Genomic DNA, 17964 nt, shown 5'->3' with positions numbered 1-17964 from the left:
ATTTTTTTGGATCCTCTGAACTGATGAATTAATATGGGGGAGATAAGTTCCCACCACCATTATTTTCTGTCCTCTCAGCCATGTTTTAAACCCAGCAAAATATCCTTTTGTCATCCAGTATCAGTTCTTGTATCTTTATCTGCCAAGTCTTTATCTGCCAAGCCATCTTTACCTAAACCACCACCCTCTACTCTTCATTACCTGATGCCCTGCATATACTAACACTTTGTGTATATATATATATAAAATGTGTGTGTATGTGTGTGCATGTATACATGTGTGTGTGTGTGTGTGTGTGTGTGTGTGTGTATATATATATATATATATATATATATATATATATATATATATATATATATATATATATATACACACACACATTTGTATATCTATATATAGACAGAGTAAGGTGTGTGTGAATGTATACATGTGTGTGTATATATGCAGGTGGTTGGTGTGATGGAGCAAGATGCAGAGGACAGGAAGAAATGGAAACAGATGATCCGCTGTGGCGACCCCTAACGGGAAAAGCCGAAAGAAGATGATGATGAGATATATATATATATATATATATATATTTATATTTATATATATATATATATATATATATATATATATATATATATATATATATATATATACACACACACACACATTTGTATATCTATATAGATATAGACAGAGTAAGGTGTGTGTGTATGTATGTATGTTATAAGAAATACACAGAATAAAGGTAGCCAAGCTTCTTGAATGCAGTTAGTCCTCTTGCTTGATGTTGTAGTATATTCACCCTCGGGTACTGAGGCCAAAGAGAAATTGCTTATTTTGGCGAGGACCAAGAGTTGATTGGAAAGTTGTATAATCAGGTGCAGTTATGATGCTACGGATATATCTTGCAGAGTGTCAGCCACTTAAGGGTAATTATATGCCATTTTAGCATGCCGTGCAACACTAAAGCAGTCCTTTGAGGTACCCCTTTGAATTCTGAAACTCTTTTAGGGATCAATACCCACAAGTTGCTTTTTCTCTTTCTGTACTTGCCTGAAAAGTTAATAGACTTTCTTAGCTTAATCACAGTCCAGACAACATTTTGCTAGATTCAGAGTTCATGTTCATGTGTTTTTCTAAATAATTAAAAAAACTGGAAGTTCGTAATGCATGTAGAGGTAACTTGCATTTCTTTGTTTTTCACATAATAAAGCACTCAGATGCAGGGTAGGCCTTCATTATTTTAATGTAGTCTTTCCTTTGTTCTAGCTATTGTATAAATCGCAGACCAGAATTAGCAAGCCATTTGCTGAGCAGAGGATAATGTCTTGCATTTGTAGGTCTTGTTTTTTTGGAAGAAAGAGAAACATATAGGGGATTCTTCGAGGCAGTACTTCAAACTTGTGACATAATTAAATTTTGAAATGACAAGATGTTATCTGAAACATTTACCACTTGACAAGAGATTTGAGAAATCACAATTTCATTTGGAGACGAACCTCAGTCTAGTTACATTACATTACATTCCACATCCAAGTGTAACAGAGGTTAAATATCTGAGATTGCATGCTGGGTTTCCTGCAACTGCATACCTAGGCTATCTCAATGTTTTAATAAATATCACTTAACATATTGGTGGAGCTCAGTCACTAGTTGCTCATTTTCCTAGAGTAGTATTGAGTCTTTCATAAGAACCAAATGTCTAGGGATACCTCTCAACTGTCCAGATTTTGCCTCATATTTTTGGTCTGTTTTTCATAACATTTGTTGTTTTCTGGCAAGTCATTGAAGATTGATGTTACTAAGTAATGGCATACGTTTGAGTGTCAGACTTCATATCCTTAAGAAAATGCATGCCAACACAAAATATGTTCTAACAGCATTCTGATTTTATAAGAACACTATTTAAAATCAATCCCTGATCTTGGGTCTTTGTCTCCCCATAAATTTTGACTTTGTCCAGATTTTTGTACTTGAGGTTGGTTATTGTGCAGTCTAGGACATAAATCTTTTCCTTCCTTGGAGTTACTGTAAGATTATCAGTAAATGTATGTAATTCATTTGGTGGTTCCATGGACGTAACAGCATGAAACATTTGTCCTACAAGTTCAAAACTGGCAAGAAGGCTTGGGTTTTTAGGGTCATATAAAATATGTGGTGATAAAAAAAAAAAAGAGTATTAGTAAAATATATCCTACTGCTGAACTAATGTGGAAGACTCTGCAAACAAATTAACCCATCATCTGAAGTAGTTAACTACATTTTATCTGCAACCTGTGGGTATACGGATCCATATCGGATCCGAGCCGGCAACGTTTTTCTAGCATCTGCGCCAAGCTCCTCCCCTTACCCATAATGCCCTGCCATCTCCTATCTTCCCTCAGATCTCGTTTGCCATGCCAGTAGTGTGCATCGTGGTCTCCTTTGCTCTGAGCTCAGGGGATAGTAAGTGGTCATTTTTTTCTGATATCTAGGTGTGCTTGAGTGAAATTTTTCCCTTCCTCCCCTTGTGTAGTGCCTTGCTTGGTCGTCGGTGTTTAAAAAAAAAAAAAAAAAAAAGTTTTGTAGAGAGTAGTAGTTAGGCCTGCTCTTCCCCTAACTGTGTTTGTGTGTGATGTTTTGGAGAGGTAGTGTTTGTACCTTTGAGTGCAGGACTATGGCTGATCAGCCGAAGCCTGTCTTTAAAAAATGTACAGTGTGTGTCCATAAGCTCTCCCTGGCTGATGGTCACACTCTGTGTGTAATTTGCTTGGGAGTGGCACATTTGTCCTCTCAATGTGCTATCTGTTCTGGTTTTAACCCGAGGGCCCATAGGGATCGGAAGGCCAAGCTAGTTGGCAAAGGCTTTCTCCCTGCTGCCATGTTGGAATCTGCCTCTGTCTCTAGTGTACCACCTGCAACCCAGACAGGGACTCAACCTCCCTCTTCTTCTGGTGATGGGTCTTCTAAGGACAAATCTTCAGTCAGCGTGGCTGACAAAGATAAAGAAAAAGAAAGGCGCAGAGAGGAAAGGGAGAAGGACAGGCATCGTAAGAGAACCCCAGACATGGAGCTCTTTCTCAGTCCCCCATCTAAGACCATGAGGCCTGTTTCTCCACGGCTCCACGGTCTCCTCGTTTATCACCAGAGCCGTTGGAACATTCGGACTCAAGGCCTTCCTCACCATTGCGCAGACCAGCCAGATCCGAGTCTGTGGCCTCTTCAAGGTCGACTCGGAACCTATCAGACATGGGTATGGACAGGATGATGAGATTTATTCAGACCCAAATTCAGATGGGAGTCTTGCCAGGCCCCTCTCCCTCTGGAGGGGGGACCTCCATGCCTCTTTTCTACCCTATCTCTCCTTCCCCGATCCATGCTTCAGGGCTCTTGGATCCCTGTTTTTTTGGAGCTGGTAGCTTGGCGCCGACAGTTCCTCCAACCTCGACTCCGGCTGTTACCTTGAGTTCCGCTGATCCGACTTGTTCGGATCCGAGTAACTCTCGGAGCTGCGGACAGGGAGTTGGACCTGGGGGAATGGATACTTCGGCTCCGACCTTTTCGGATCCGATCCGTTCCCTCGACCTCAGTCTACCCTGGCTTCAGCTCCAGTCCCCGCTTCGGATCCGGGGAGGGCTTCTTCCTCGGCCTTCGAAGTGGTGGAGAGGGTTCTCTCCCAGGGTTTGAGACCCCAGTCCATCCCCTCGGATACCACCCAGGCCCCTCTGGATTTGGCAATGACTCCCTTCATCCTTTCTCAGGGACAGCCCATGCCAGAGGATCCCCAGGTTAATTTCCCTGAGGAAACCCCTGCGGCTCACGGATCCCCTTCTGAAAGTCCCACTGAAGAGGGTCACCATAAGCGCAAGGGCAAAAGGAGGCACTTGGACTCCCCTGAGTACCTCACTACGGACACTGACTTAGATGAAGGAGAAGGTTCCCCCAGGTCACATCCCGAAGACGTCTCCTTCGGAGAAATTATGGAGAACCCCCGCCAGAGGGGAGGTTGGTCAGCCCCAGTACCTTCTGGGGATGAGTCAGTGTTCCTGGAGGCCTTTGGCACGGGCCCATCTACTTCTTGGGTGTCCTCACCAGTGGACCCCTTGGTGGACCTCATCACCACGAGGGCATGGAAGGAGCCTGACACTGTAGACCCCATCCCCAAATGCACTGGCAAGGTTTTATCTCCTCCTTCAGACAGGCAACCTTGGTTGAAAGGAGCCTTAGTCCACCCTCCAGACAAGGAGTCCAGGTCGGTGGATAGGTTTGGGAAGCGTGTCTACTCCTCAGCGACCTTTTCTATCCGTGCGCTGAATTATTTGGCACATGTGATCCGGCTTCAGCGAGACCTTGTTTCGGAATTCACTGAGTCACCTCCAAAGTCTTTATCGCTGCAGGACAGACCGTTGTTCTCAGTGAAAATGTCTACTCTGAAGTCAGTCTCAAACACGTCAATGCCACTCATTTCTCGTGCCAAAGAAGGAACAGCTATGGTGGCTGGGACAGGCATAGCCATGAAGCGTCATGCCTGGCTCAGGTTGTGTCAGTTGGCGGACCCTTTCAAGGCGTCGTTTATCAACACTACCTATGACTGTTCTTCCCTTTTTGGGAAGACACAGTACGTGACACACTTGTCCAGAGCGAATAGGACGGGAAGACTTTGTCTGCCGTCGGAGTCCGCTTCTCTAACCCTCAGCGGTTCTTCTCTAAGAATCAGAGGGCAGAAGAAGATGTGGTTCCGAAAATCTCAGTTTTCCTGGGATTCTCAGGACAGCTATTCCCCCAGAGGCAGAGGGGACAGCATCGACACTGACCCAGAGGTAGAGGGGGTCCCTGGAATTTCGGGTCTAGGGAACCCTTTTCCGATAGACCCGGTCAGCAGCCCTGAGGGGTTGCCCGACTGTCCTACTCTGGAGGCAGTTGGGGGATGGTTTTCCTTACACCCAGCGGCATGGGAGTCCATTACGACAGATCGCTGGGTTTTACAGATAATATCCAGAGGTTACTCTGTCCCATTTGTTGCTCCTCCAAATATTACAAAACGCCTCCTGGATGTTCCACCCGCTCAAAGGAAGGCCACATCTCTAGAGGTTTCAAAGCTGCTTCTCAAACAAGCCATCGAACAGGTCCCCCCCAGTCAGTCCAATTAGGCATCTACTCAAGGTTCTTTTTGGTGCCAAAAAAGATGGGGACCTCAGGCCCATTCTAGACCTGTCAGCATTAAACCTATCGGTAGCCAAACAAATTCCGGATGGTCACCTACAGTCCATTCTACCTTATCTCTGAGAGTGCGACTGGATGTGCTCGTTAGACCTCCGGGATGCTTACTACCACATCAAAATACAAAGAAGCTCCAGGAGGTTTCTGTGCTTCTGGCTGGGAGCCAGTCATTTTCAGTTCAGAGCCCTACCCTTTGGTCTCACCACAGTCCCCAGGGTGTTCACCAAGGTAATGGCAGTTGTAGTGGCTCACCTGAGGCTTCAGGGTATTCAGGTGTTTCCATACCTGGACAACTGCCTGTTCGCTGTGCCCAACAAGCATCACTTGTGTCTGGCCTGAGATTATTTCATTCGGTTGGCAGATCTACTGGGAGTTAGTCAGTGTTCACAAATCCCATTTGCAACCAGTACAAGTTCTAGACTTCATTGGGGCACGGCTAGACACTTTGCAGATGAAGGTATTCTTGACTCAAGACAGAATCCTACACCTCAGGTGTCACATAGCCCAGATAGCGAACACCAAGTCTTCAAAGGCGAGCAAGGTTCTCTGGGCTCCATGGCGGCCTCCATATCTATTCTCCCATGTGCGCGCCTTCACATGCGGGTTCTTCAATGGACTCTGGCTGTTCAATGGTCTTTGCTAGACCTGCCCATGGAATTTCCGATCAAGATCAGTCACGTCTGCAGGACGTCTCTTCTTTGGTGATTAAGTTCACCAGATATAGCAAAAGGACGCCCCTTCGCGTCATCTCCAGTCCAAGCCACAGTGACCACGGATGCCTCCCAACTCGGGTGGGGGGGACACTGTTTGGGAAGGACAGTCAAGGCACGTGGTCCCAGTCAGAGACCAAGTTACACACAAATGTTCTAGAGATGAGGGCAGTACTTTTAACGTTGGAAGCCTTTCACACAGTCCTCCCTCTCGGATTGATTGCAATTCAGTCAGACAACATGTCGGTTGTCTGGTATATCAACAAGCAGGGGGGAACCAGATCCTACCCCCTATGTCGCGAGGCCATGAGAGTGTGGGAATGGGCGATGTGCATTTCCAACGCACATCCCGGGGTGCTCCAACATTTTAGCGGACAGATTGAGTCGGGCCATTCTGATGCCTTATGAGTGGTCTCTGAAACAGTCAATAGCGGAGGAGATCTTCCTTGCATGGGGTCAGCATTGCTGCGATCTCTTCGCATCTCCTTCCAGCGCGAAGTGCAGCGAGTTCTTCACTCTTATTACCTCACCAGGGGATGTCCCCAGAGACACTCTAGTCCATGCTTGGCCCCCCGGGCTTCTGTACGCTTATCCACCATTGCCACTCATTCTGAAGTTTCTTCAGAAAGCTTGCCGACTACGGTGCAAAGTGATTCTCATTGTCCTGTTCTGGCCTCATCAGGTATGGTCCCCATTCCTTGGGTCTCATCTCTTAGCTCCCCCGTGGGTTCTGGATCCCTGCCCAGATCTAATCTCCCATACGTCAGGGGCACGTCCGCCCGATCTGGGCAGTCTCAAGCTGACATCCTGGTTGCTCCAGTTGCGTTAATTGCCAGGACTACCGGTCTTTCATCCCTGGTATAATCCATTCTGGTGGCTTCTCTTAAAGACTCCACTAGGAAACTTTATTGCAATAAATGAAAGCACTTTTCCATTTGGGCCTCAAGGAGAAAAATAGATCCCTTTACAGCCCCTGTTCCAGCAGTGTTGGACTTCCTGTCTGGTATCTTTCAGCAAGGAGCTAGTTCCTCCACAGTGATAGTACAGTTGGCAGCCATTTCCAGTTTTCACGTTGGTGAAGACAACATGGCCTTAGCCTCCTCTAGGCTTGTAAGGCTTTTCTTAAAGGTACTTTTTTGTTACAGCCGCCTGTCAAGGATTCAGTGCCTCCTTGGGACCTTACTTTCGTTTTACAGGCATTGGTGGCTCCTCCTTTCAAACCTGCAGCTTCGTGGACTTGAAATTTTTGTCCTGGAAGACCGCTTTCCTAGTCGCCATTACATCTGCTAGGAGGGTTTCTGAGCTTCAAGCTCTGTCTGCCGTGCCTCCGTATTTGGTCTTCTATAAGGATAGGGTCTCCCTCCGTACTAACCCTTCCTTCTTACCTAAAGTGGCATCTGAAGCAAACATAAACCAGTCCATTAATCTGCCCATTTTCTTTCCTAACTTCCAAAATAAAGGTGAATATAAACTCCATTTGTTAGATGTTCATAGACAGCTTCATTTTTATCATCATAGAACAAAGTCTTTCCGCAATACTGACCAATTGTTTGTATTTATGGGAAAAGCTATTTCTAAAGTTTCTTTGGCCAGATGGATCACTCTTTGTATTTCACATGCCTACAAAGCAAAAGGTTTATCTCCTCCTGGTATTGTTAAGGCTCACTCTACCAGGTCCATGGCGACTTCTGCTGCTTTTTGGTCTAGGGTGCCTTTGGATGATATTTGTGCAGCAGCGACTTGGGCCAATTCACATACCTTCATTTCCCATTACAGATTAGATCTGATTTCAAGGGGTAGAGCATCCTTTGGCTCTGCAGTGCTCAGGAATATCCTTCCATAAGGGCCTCCCAGGATCCAAGTAGCTGGGGACTCTGTCCCACAAGTTGCAGATAAAATGAAGTTAACTACTTCAGATAAAGAAGTTATGTACTCACCATAACGTTCCATCTGAGTAGTTATACTTAATTTTTCTGCAACATTCCCTCCCTCCGTCCCCCGGACCTTGTCCTGTCTTTTCAGGATCGGTTTATTGGGTTGAGTTGCTTATGTTTTTAGTTGCAGCAAACTCGATCTGAGGGGAGATGGGAGATGGTAGAGCATTATGGGTAAGGGGAGGAACTCTGAGCTTGGAGCAGATGCTAGAAAAAAGTTGCCGTCTAGGATCCGATATGGATCCGTATATCCACAGATTGCAGAAAAATGAAGTATAATTACTCAGATGGAACATTATGGTGAGTACATAACTTTTTTTTATCAACTTAGATGTTTCCTGAGATTTTAAAAATTTGCATAATTTTAGATATGGTGATCACTGAAATGTTAGCCACTTAAAATTTCATGTGTTTACCTCAGTTTTGGTTTATTTATATTTACTATGTAACTTGAGTTTAGCCTTATTTTGCAGATAAAACTGTTTTTCAGGATTTCTTCCTCTAGAGGTGGAATTTTGACTTTGACCTGCTATTATTTTGGAATAATGATCATTGACAGCTCCCCCCCAAAACTTATATATATTGCCATGTATACCTCCAAAGTGTTCTGAACTGACATGATTCTGTTTTACAAGCCTTCTTCCCATAGTGCAGTCTGTCTTTATGTACTACAGCAAGGGCACCATTTTTGGATCAGTGTTGACCTACAGTATCAGAGCTCTGAGTTTCATCTTTCCCTTGAGTGTCCGTAAACAGTATCAGTGTATTTATTTTTTGCATTACTCCCTCTGAAATGTGTTAGTGCCAAGCTATTGAGTATACATTTTCTTCAGTTGTAGAAAGAGCTTCTAAGTGGTCTGATTTTGTTAAATTTGTCTTTGGTGCTGACATGTCCTTTGGCTTTAGTGTTTTTTTGGCGCTTATCTGTGTGTGTCAATTCACACTTCAAAAATTTTCCAGTATTTCCATAATATTCTTTACTCATTCTTTATCTGTTGGCCCTTTTCAGAATTAAAAGTGGTAACCTAATCAAAAGGGCTGAATTTCAGTATTGTAGAGAACAGCAAAATATACGCTAAGCAAATGCACTTACTTCCTTTAACAAGTGTCCACGTCATTCTGCCTTCCATCAGTCCATATAATTCATTCAGAAATGAAACATTGACACTTGCATTATTTTTACCAGTTTGTTTTTATCCATTGAGTATGTTTAAGAGCAAGCAAGCATTATGTTAATACTTGACATGATGTCATTTGTATCTTTAACTTCGGCGATTACTTGAATATGACCTTTAAAAGCCATATCATAATTGAAGATTTTATATAGTACTGCTCATCTTGTGTTATCAGTAGAAATATGACTAGCAAATTGAAAAAAGTGGAGAATTGGTGTACTGATTTTAAGTGAGTGCAAAAGTAAAGGTATGTATTGAGCCATGTTACCACTGATCAGAGCCTCCTGAGCAAATGTGTTTAGGCATTTCAGGAAAAAAAGCTGCTAGCAATGGCAGGGAGTAGAGTAAGGTTTATTACTGTTTTTGTTTACACATAGGACAATTAAGAATTCTCTTTTCCATTTGTTGTTAATTTTTTGCCTAGAAGATTAGTGTCTTGCATTGTTGCCTCACACATCAGCTGACATTGTTTTGACTCTTATGTGAATTAGAGTAACAGTAAATGTCAGATTTACTTAAAGTGGAGTGCAAGTAAAACTAATATATATGTTTTCACTCTTTTCCACAGTGGGGGTTTTAAGAAGTGTAAGGTAGGCTGTCAGTATCATTGTAATACCAATTTGATGCAATACTTTAACACCATGTAACTGGCATTATTTCAAAGCTTTGCGTGTGATCTTTAAAGTTGTTAACATCTGGTGTAATTGCTCTTCTCCATCACCAAATTCCCTGGGGTAACGTCTTGAGGTAGCAGATGATGAAATAGATAACGGAAAAAAAAAAAAACATGACATTTCACAGACAGGCAAAAAGGTGTGCTCAGAAACTGCAAATGTAGACACAACCAGGAAGATGAAAGGAGAGACATTTTTATTTATTTGTAGCACTTGCCGGATTGGATTAAAATATTATAAATCATTGTAAAGAGACAAAACTGTTACTTGGATGGAGTTGCCCTTTAAAGGACAGCAACTCCCTAAAAACAAAATTTACTTTACCTATATTGTATTTTCCTCCCTTCATAATGATGCCCATACTTCCCACTTATTAAAAAGCATGACTTCACAGTTTCTTCCAGCCTGTGGATTTTTTTTCCATCAGTGCACACCATGTTGAGGCTGAATTAAATCTCGTACTACTTTCTTTTGAAATTTATCTCCATTGCTCTCTTATCATTTTAGTTATTCCATCTGAAAGTTTCTTGCCAGGGAAAGCACACATAACAGATACCTGTAGTTTGTTTTTGTTATATAACCTTAAATCTATTCAGGCAAACAAGTTGCATTGTTTTTATTGTATATTTTGAAAAAGCTGCATTTTTTTTCTTTCCCTGTGGCATTAAGCTTGTAGAGCCTTTTGTAGTCTGCTAATCATTGAGAGTAACCTCAGTAATTAGCTAAGCATCACAAGCTGGGAAATATGAAACACTGTGTAACTTTCATGGAAAAGATGAGACATTGAAGCTCATAAACATTCACTTTAAAAAAAAGAGTGCAGATTCCATTCCATTTGATTGAAAGTACAAAATGTTGAATCCTATTTTATGTGCACCCCGTAGCCCCTGCTAATTATATATTCCAACTGTACTAGCCTTTTGTACATCAGTGGGGAAGAGGCAAATTCCATTTTCAACATTTGGCATTTTGTATTACCAATAATTTGAACTTTAAACTAAATGAACTGGAACCAGACTGTGTTATCTCAACTAGTATGTTGCATTTCTGCAAGAACATATGACTGATTGATTATGTAGTACATATATTGTAAATAAATATCGTAGAATTGCTTCAAAATAATCACTACACCTTTTGTTGAGGAGTCACAAACTCGATATTTCCAATTGCTCCAATTGCTTCCATTCTTGAGACTAGGGCAAATTAACCCCATCACCTGTGCCCTTACAGTGCTTTGTGGACCAGGTTTTCAAGAAAAGAAGATCATTTCAGGGCTAGAAAAAATAATTTATTGTGCTTCAGGCTGTTTTGAATTGTGTAGAACTTCATAACTAAATAAAACATTTTCTTTTCAGTTCTTGCCTGTAGTGATTTTCTAAACTGTGTTTTGTGATGACTGGTTGCTTTCACAGAAAGTATTATCTAATTGTAAGCTCTGATGTGCTGTCGTCTTCAGTCTCACTTTTACATTTCTTAAAGTACTTGAACCTAACCACTATACAGAGTAAAATAGAAAACGTAGAACATATATTAATAGGGAATGCTTTTTTCTGAGTGTTTTTTTTTGCCTATGCCTACTTAACCATCAAGCCTTCAACAGTGTGTCTTGAGACCTCATTTCCCATACAAGGTGCCCTGAGTACAGAGGGAAAAGCCAACCAGAGGCGCCCATCGTTTAAGCAGTTGTGGAGGTGACTTGCACTCTCACCAGCATCCTTGACAAGTAAGGGCATCTGATGTAAGCATCCCAATAACTGGAGGGAGCCCTGCTCAATCCTCTTACATGCAGATGCTTGCACCAATACACTTTTAAGGCTTTCTTTACCATTTCAAAGACATCAGAACCACATCCCAAGCCCTGGACATTTTAATGCATTGTAAACCTCTGCTTAGATGGTTACCATTGGCTAACTAGAAACACCACTCTTTTCCATAAAGATGGTGCCTCAACGGATCCTGGAAACTATCGCCCCATAAGCCTGACTAGCTTGGTCTGCAAAGCTATGGAAAGGATCATCATGGACCTCATAAATAAAGATATTGGGGACCTACAAACACTGGATCCTACCCAGTTTGGCTTTGTTAAGGGCAGATCCTGCCTCAAACCTGGTTGATTTCTTTGAAACAGTCACCAAGGCCATTGACGAGGGGAGGTGGTCCACACAGCCTACCTGGACCTCGCAAAAGCCTTCAATACAATACCCCACTCGGGCATTATAGATAAGCTCACCAGCTTAAATATAAACCCCTATGTCACTAGATGGATTTCAAACTGGCTCAAGGACAGAACCCACATGGTTAGAATTGCTGGAGCCATGTCAGACTCCAAACCAGTTACAAGTGGTGTCCCACAAGGCTCAGTCCTGGGACCTCTCTTGTTCGGTATATATTTCTCGGAGGTACAGGCCAACACGGAAGGACTGTGGCTGACCAAGTTCGCAGATGACTGCAAACTGGGCGCCATAAGCGACTCTCCAGCCCACACAAGCATCCTCCAAAGGGCCTCATAGAAACAGACAACTGGTGCCAGAGCCATGGCCTCAAGCTAAATGCCAAAAAGTGTATAGTCATCCCCTTTGGCAAAAACAAAGTGCCCACAAATTACCACATAGGTGGTAATCCATTAAGTACAGAAGAAGTAATTAGGGACCTGGGGACCCAAGTTGATAGCAATCTCTCATTTGACAACCACGTGGCCAAAGTGGTTAGAAAAACATTTTATATAGCCCACCTAATCATGAAGGGATTCACATCTAGATCAGGGAGGTCATCGTGCCTCTTTACTCATCCCTCATCAGGCCCATAATTGAGTACAATGCCCCTTTTGGGATGTACCTTACCAGACACCTGCAGCAACTGGAAAGACCCCAAAAGTACCTCACCAAGAGGATCAAAGGGCTCAAACAGATGCCATATGCTGCCGGTTAAAGAAACTCCAGCTCTACTCAGTGGCATACCGCCTGTTCAGAGGCGATCTGTGCCTGACGTATAAAGCCATGTCCAACCCGGAATTAATGGACATGCTGCACCTCAGAAAATCCAAATCCCATCGCTCTGCTCGAGACTTGAACCTCAGCACTGAAATAAATAGGACATGCTGGAGGGACAGATTCATAACCCAGAGGCTCCCTTCACTCTGGAATAAAATCCCAGTCCAGGTTAGGCAGAGTCCCTCATTGACTCTCTTCAAGAGGAATCTTGATGAGTGGATGGGAGATCGTAGGTTTACCCTGGGTATCACTTCTGTGTCACTGTTAGACAGAGGCACAGTATACTAACCTCGAAAAAGGGCATAGCAAAATAAATTTAAAATGGGTGGCGAAAGCCAAACACATTCTGGCTAGGCTTATAAATGCCCTAGGGCAGATAGCCTAGTATGAACCTATGGGCAAGCTGGTGCCGCTTGCTCACTTCTGTCTTCCCCTGACAGCATCCAAGCAGCTATTTAAACACTGGTAATCTAGGTTGTATTTTTTTATCCCTTTGCATCACAGAACCTGGTATGGTAATAACAAATGTAGTCAAATACAGTAAAGACTTAAGCCAGAAAGATAAAACAATGAAAGACAAAAGGAAAAGTAGTTAAATAAGCAGGTTAAAGAGCAAGCCATTAAATAGCCAGCATGTGTAAAAGTCTTATGCTAAGACAAATAAGCGAGTTTTTCAAAGTACACTTAAAACCACCTAACACTGGGAATGCCATCAAGCAAACAAGTATTAATTTCCACCAGCATTGACTTTTACAGCCACAGCCTGAACCCTAGAGGATTTCAGTCATGCTGCTTGAACCACTAGCAGACTTCGGTAGGCAGAACACTGCAATTAGGTCAGTTTATAATAGATCATCAGTTCCTACAGATGGATCGGTGCAAATACAGAACAAGAGATTTAGATTGCCTGATGGTAAGCCAGTATAATCATAAAAGAACTGATGTAATATGGTGAACTAGACATCCTAATAAGTAGCCAATTTGCAGAATTTTGAATGAGCTGCAAGTGACCAAACTCTGTATGTGGAAGCCCTAGGTAAAGAATATTGCAGTGGTACAACCTGGTGGTGACTAGGGCATGTTCCATATTGAGGTGACACACAGATGGATTAAAGGTGTTAACATTTTGAACTTTCTTAGAGATAAGCTTTGGTTTACATATTGTATGCATTAAGAGATTTCTGAGGAAGTCTCATTTCAAAATGCATTTTCCTGCCGCTGGTGCTGGTGAATGATTGATGCGGCTTTGCGAGCTTGTCCCTGTCAAGGGGAAGGGATGTGCCTGTTGAGTGTGCCATTCAGTGACTCTGGTCTTTGCAGTAGCAACAGGCTATGTAATGAAAAGTTGTGTGAGACATTTGTGCCATTCTGACATTCACTATTAATATCATTTGCATTAAGGTTTCTGTTTTACTCTGTACAGTGGGTGGGTTTAAGTTCTTTAACAAACCCTAAAACTGAGACTGAAGATGAGAGCAAATCAGAGCTTACAACTAGATATTGCTTTCTGTGAAAGTAACCAGTTATTACAAAACAAGGTTCAGGTGGTGACAGTCCTAGACCAACCTAATGGTGCACACTGGTCTGTGTAAGTAGTTGTCATCATGTACAAAGGGTTAAGGCCGCCAACTTAGGGATCCCAGCCCAATTGCAAGCAGTCATAGCAGTTTCCCATTCCAAGCTAGGCCTCCAACAGTACCTTCCTTTACTAGCAATCCTGACTAGTAGAGTTACAATTGGACTAAAAGATTTAAAATGGATTCAGGATGGGTGAGAACTAATGGAGATATGGTGCTTCCACAGAAGCCATATCTAGTGAGCACAATGAACTAAATGAATAAAGCTGCAAAGAAAAAAAAATGACTGCTCTGTTTTTTACTCAGACTTTAAGAATATGCACATAGGACATGGTTCGGGTTTGGCATAATGGTTAAAAGTGTTTACCTTACAGACTCCAGGTACAGCATTTGATTCTCAGCTTTGGGAAGTATGGCTAGGTTTAAAAAGCCTCCCTGGGTTAGTTAGCCCAGGAGTCACCTATGATGTAGAGATCAGTAGTTCTGTTCACCATGAAACCAACATAAGCTAGAGCCAAGCCATAGGTGTTGCTGAAAGGTTTCATTCAAACGTATGTGGGCCTGCAGGCTAAGATAGCCATAAATTATAATTACTGACACACTACTTTTATGAAGATCCACATTTAAGGTGAGCTGTACTTTACAAAGTATTATTGTATATAATGGGAAGACTGAAGCAGTACTGTTTAATGCAGTATAAATATGCCCTCAGTGATCTCTGTTCCTGACTTAACAAGAAAACCATACATTTGAAGAAAATAAACTCAAGAAAGTGGTAAGATGTATTTCAGCACTGTTTGTTAATCTGCAGTAGCTTAAACAGCAGAATTGTTTCTGATAGTCATTTTAAGCTGTTGGTGCACCAGTGATTTGGATTGCTGGAGTTTCATGAACCATGACTTTTTACATTTTAATTTTATTGTTCCATAGACGCTAATGGTTGCTTGGATCCGAGCAAACTTGTGTGTTTTCATTTCTCGGGAACTTTGGGATGAATTACTTAGTGTGCTTTCCTCTCTCACTGCATGGGAAGAGTTGATAATTGAATGGGCCAACATCATGGACTCTCTTACAGTTGCACTGGCAAAAGCTGTGTATGGTCTTGATATGAACAACCTGCCTTTAGATAAGCTAAGTGAACAGAAAGAAAAGAAGCAAAGAGGCAGAGGTAAGCCTGAATCATGTTCAGTTAATGATTTGTAATACTTCAGCTGTCAAGTTAAGGTTTAATTTATTTATCCTGCTCTGTAATAGTTTGAGATGTAGGATATCATTGCAGAGTTTATGTATTTATAGAAATATAGCTCCATTGTGCTTTACATAGGACAAGTGAAACAAAAGTGTAGCATGAATTTTAGGAAAGAATCACACTCTTATTTATTTTACAAGAATAATGTATATCGTGCTTAACTGCAAAAAGTCTTCACAATTTAATTATGGCAGTGGTGCTGACTTAAGCAGGAGGTAATTTTTTTTGTAAGTAGTATCAGGAGCACTCTAACATGGTTGATGCATGTGACACATAATTAGTTAACGTATTGTGAAGTTGATCCTTATTGTGATTCTAAATACTTTGGCTACTTTATTCATATCTAGATGCACATCAACAAATAGTATCATTCATTTCTTTGAACTAATGGGATAGTATTTTTTGCCACATCCTGGATGTGGTTGCTTCCCCCCTTTAGAAGACCTCCCCATGGTTTAAGCAACCCATCTCCATTTTTTTCAAACTGCATTTTGTATCACATTTTTTGTAGTTGTCTTGCTGTTATGCACCTTTTCAAGAGCTAGTATGTGTGTTGTTGTGTTAGACTTAATGGTAGTTACTGGGCATGCAGCCTGAAAGATGAGTTTATCCTATTTTTCCAGTTACCCTAGACTACTGCTTGGTTAAGTGACTTGCTCAAGAGTTGCGTATTAGGCAAATGGCGACTGTGGGACTTGCACCCTGGACCACAGGAAATAGCTCATAGCTTTAATCCTCTGTACTTCCAGGTAACAGTTTCCTTTGTTACTGCTTTTAGTTTATGATATTTTCATCAATTTTACTTAGATTTGTGCCATCATCTGCAGTGCCAATTTAAATTGCAGCACAATCTGTAGTGTTAACTTTCTGTGCTTCATGAGAGCATCTTATGAGGCAGTTTTGCATATTTTGTTATCAGGAGGCCCATCCTACTTGTTTATTTACTTTTTTAAAACCCTTGCCCAGAAGGCCTTTGCATTCTGTTTTTGCAGGCCATTGTTAATGTCTTCTTGAATTCCTTTAGTTTTCTCCCAAGATTTAGTAAGCCTTTTATTCTGATTCATTGGCTAGAGTAGGAACTTTCCAGGGCATCTGCTGTATCACTGTTCTGAGGGAATTCCTCTCTCAACCATTTGCTTTTCTCCCTGTTCTTTCCTCTAGGAAGACCTACCATCTTCATTTTTCTGTGAAATGTTCTTGTCACATTCTTACCACATCTTGTGTTTTGATTCAGGTAGGTTGCTGTGCTTGAAGTGGTTTTAGATTCCAAACTCCCATTCCTTTCTAGCTTAATGTCAATTAAGTCTTCAGAGGTTAGGAGAGTCTCAAAGAAGTTCTAGCCATCTTGTATTTGTACTGTACGCATTTTCTTGTAAAGTCAAATATGCTTATCTGCAAAACAGAGCAAAAGTAATTTCCCAGTGCATTGTATATAGTTCACCATCTTTGATGAAAATATCACTGCACTAGAAATTCCATGTGGATTTGCTAATCAGGAATCAGTGAGAATTCAAGGGAAAGAAAGAATGTGTTGCATCTACCATTATCATCAGAATTGCTAGTCATTTTGGGTTATTTTAATGAATATTGTCAGCTTGCTTAGCGTAGGCTATTCTCTCAAGGTTGCTTTGGATTTCTTGTTTCAAGTGGCTGCCAAGTAGAGTTTTCCAAAGTTGGCCACCTTAGATGTGAAATTCAGCAGCATAATTTAGGTCAGCCATGGAAGTTTTTTTTTAAGTGGATGTAATGCTAGCAGGACTAGTACTCTGTTTTACTGACATCATTTTAAATTAAACCTTGCAGAATGAAGTAGTGGGATCTGAAATGTGTAGAGCTGTCAGTTTTGTGAAAAATAAACTGCTGTTATGAAATAGCACAGTTCACGGAGTTGCCAACTTTTCAATTTTGCAACTGTGGAGTGGCCTTTGCAGATTTGTGGAACCGTTTAAGGCATCCTTTATGCATGTCCCTTTTGACGGTTCCACTTTGTTTGGACCATCTGTTAAAGAGACCTTAACCCACAGTGAGCAGGAAGGCAAGACACCATCGTTAGAAATCAAATTTTCTACCCCCCCCCCCCCAAGAGGTCCTTTTCTAAGACCCAAAAAGGTGGTAAGAAGCTTTGGTTCTGGAGGACTCAGTGTTCTTTTCAGGACACTCCCCAGGAATCCTCTTTGCATAGGCCAGGGCAGGGGATTCAATGGTAGACGCCACCCTAGGAGCAGAGGGGGTCCGCAAAATCAGGCTCTCAGGAAACCTTCTCGGAGAAGCCCTTCAAGCGCTCCTGATGCATTACCTGACTGTCTTGCCATGGAGGAAATCCTGGGTCATCTCTCCCTCCACCCACTAGCCTGGACAAGTCTCATTTCCAATCAGTGGGTGCTAAAAATTATTTCCAGAAGTTACTCCTTTCTCTTCTCCCAGCCCCCTCCAACTCATAAAGATCTCTCCCAAATGTTCCACCCTGT

General features: G+C 42.1%; 1 protein-coding gene across 1 annotated transcript in view; it reads left to right on the top strand.

Moving 5' to 3' along the window:
• The window catches only part of RALGAPA2 (Ral GTPase activating protein catalytic subunit alpha 2), a 4189194-nt gene that overhangs the window by 974457 nt on the left and 3196773 nt on the right, over positions 1-17964 (top strand). The window contains exon 15 of the mRNA XM_044060158.1: positions 15178-15415. Coding sequence (XP_043916093.1) covers positions 15178-15415 — 238 coding nt within the window. The remainder of the gene's footprint in view (positions 1-15177; positions 15416-17964) is intronic.

This window comes from Protopterus annectens, chromosome 1.part2 (assembly GCF_019279795.1).
Source record: "Protopterus annectens isolate FY-2018-M chromosome 1.part2, PAN1.0, whole genome shotgun sequence".
Taxonomy (NCBI): domain Eukaryota; kingdom Metazoa; phylum Chordata; order Ceratodontiformes; family Protopteridae; genus Protopterus; species Protopterus annectens.
The sequence above is the reverse complement of the archived record's forward strand: the minus strand, read 5'-3'. Positions and strand labels throughout refer to the sequence as shown.